The sequence below is a fragment of the Neomonachus schauinslandi genome, unplaced genomic scaffold, assembly GCF_002201575.2.
Source record: "Neomonachus schauinslandi unplaced genomic scaffold, ASM220157v2 HiC_scaffold_3050, whole genome shotgun sequence".
NCBI lineage: Eukaryota > Metazoa > Chordata > Mammalia > Carnivora > Phocidae > Neomonachus > Neomonachus schauinslandi.
Window position 1 is genome coordinate 2,368 of NW_025411739.1, and position 1,738 is coordinate 4,105.

Sequence of the window (1,738 nt, forward strand, 5' to 3'; positions counted from 1 at the left end):
AGTGGGGAGTCTACTTCTCTCCATCTCTCTCTCTCCCTCTCTCTCTCCCTTTGTCTCTCCCCTTGCTCATGCTAAGTAAATAAATAAATCTTAAAAAAAGAGTCTGTTTAAAAAACATGTGGAGGAAAAAAGTGCTAATACAAATATTTGTTATTAAAAATATCTCAAAGTAGTCCTGCTGGAATTCTAAGTTCCAAGAGTGAGTACAAAGCAGAAAAGATTGCACATACTGAAACAATAAATAGGTTTAGCTGAAATACTTGTTTGTATCCTTTCTCATAGTCATTGCTTCTTTCCCATTTTATTGTTTATGGAAATGCAATTTATTTAAGCCAATAGATAAAAATAAAAACCCTAGAGATGGGGCACCTGGATGGCTCAGCGTTAAGCGTCTGCCTTCAGCTCAGGTCATGATCCCAGGGGCCTGGGATGGAGCCCCATGTCAGGCTCCCTGCTCAGCAGAGAGTCTGCTTCTCCCTTTCTCTCTCCCTCTGCCTCTCCCCCGGCTCATGCTCGTGCACACACATGTGCTCTCTCTCAAATAAATAAATAAATAAATCTTAAAAAACAAAACAAAACACTAGAGATTATTATATATCTTTTTTAAATATTTATTTATTTTAGAGAGAGAGAGAGCATGAGCAGGAAGGGCAGAGGGAGACGGAGAGAGAAACTAAAGCACACTCCACGCTGAGCACAGAGCCCAACGCGGGGCTCACTCTCATGAACCTGAGATCACAACCCAAGCCAAAACCAAGAGTCAGATGCTCGACTGTGCCACCCAGATGTGCCAAGATAATTGCATTTTTTTAAGTTTTTTTTTTTAAGATTTTATTTATTTATTTGACAGAGAGAGACACAGCGAGAGAGGGAACACAAGCAGGGGGAGTGGGAGAGGGAGAAGCAGGCTTCCCGCTGAGCAGGGAGCCCGATGCGGGGCTCGATCTTAGGACCCCGGGATCATGACCTGAGCCGAAGGCAGATGCTTAGCGACTGAGCCACCCAGGTGCCCCGATAATTGCATTTTTTAAGGAATTTTCTTTACAGTTACTCTGGTTCATGAGGTCACAGGGTGCATAGTTAAATTAGTTTCCCAGTTCATATGCCACTTGGGAGACTTACAGAGAAACTTAACGAAAACAAATCATAAGAATGTTTTCCTGCACTCCTATCATTTAGATAGCAGAAATAATCTATTTCCGAACACAATTACATGTTTAGACAACCCCATGTTATACAGGAACTTTTTTCTTAAGTGGAAAATCAGAATGACTCAGATAATTGATAAAGAGAAAAAACAAAAGAGCAGCAGCAAAGTGAACCTCTACCTCTTTTTGAAGTTGAACTTTCTTTTTTTCCAATTCCCGCATGTCTATCTGTAACATGCCTATCTCATTCTTAAACTTTTGAACATCTTCCTGTAATTCTTCTTTTAGACATACTTCTGATGTTCTGTAACTACATGGTGGAGAAGAACTCACATTTTCTAATTCGGGTTCCATACTTCTATAGTTATTAGTACTGTTATTAACTGCACAGAATGGCTTCTGGAGCAAGACTTTTGTTTTCTTGTACATGTTTGTAATGACAGAACTATGGTGCCTTTTTATTTGAGCCATTTGTCTCATCTCATTGGAGCGGGAAAACCTTTTGTCAAAATGGCTTTCTGAATCACTAGACTGAGGTATACGTCCAATGTCTAATTTAGAATTAGTGCTATTTTGGTTCATACTTTTTG

The 1,738-nt window shown here is 39.9% G+C and overlaps 1 protein-coding gene across 1 annotated transcript in view; it reads right to left on the minus strand.

Annotated features, from left to right (window-relative positions):
- The window catches only part of LOC123323947 (coiled-coil domain-containing protein 144B-like), a gene marked incomplete at its 3' end in the record, with an annotated part of 3,544 nt that extends 1,814 nt beyond the window's left edge, over positions 1–1,730 (minus strand). The window contains exon 1 of the mRNA XM_044912480.1: positions 1,329–1,730. Coding sequence (XP_044768415.1) covers positions 1,329–1,730 — 402 coding nt within the window. The remainder of the gene's footprint in view (positions 1–1,328) is intronic.
- Positions 1,731–1,738: the final 8 nt, after the last annotated feature.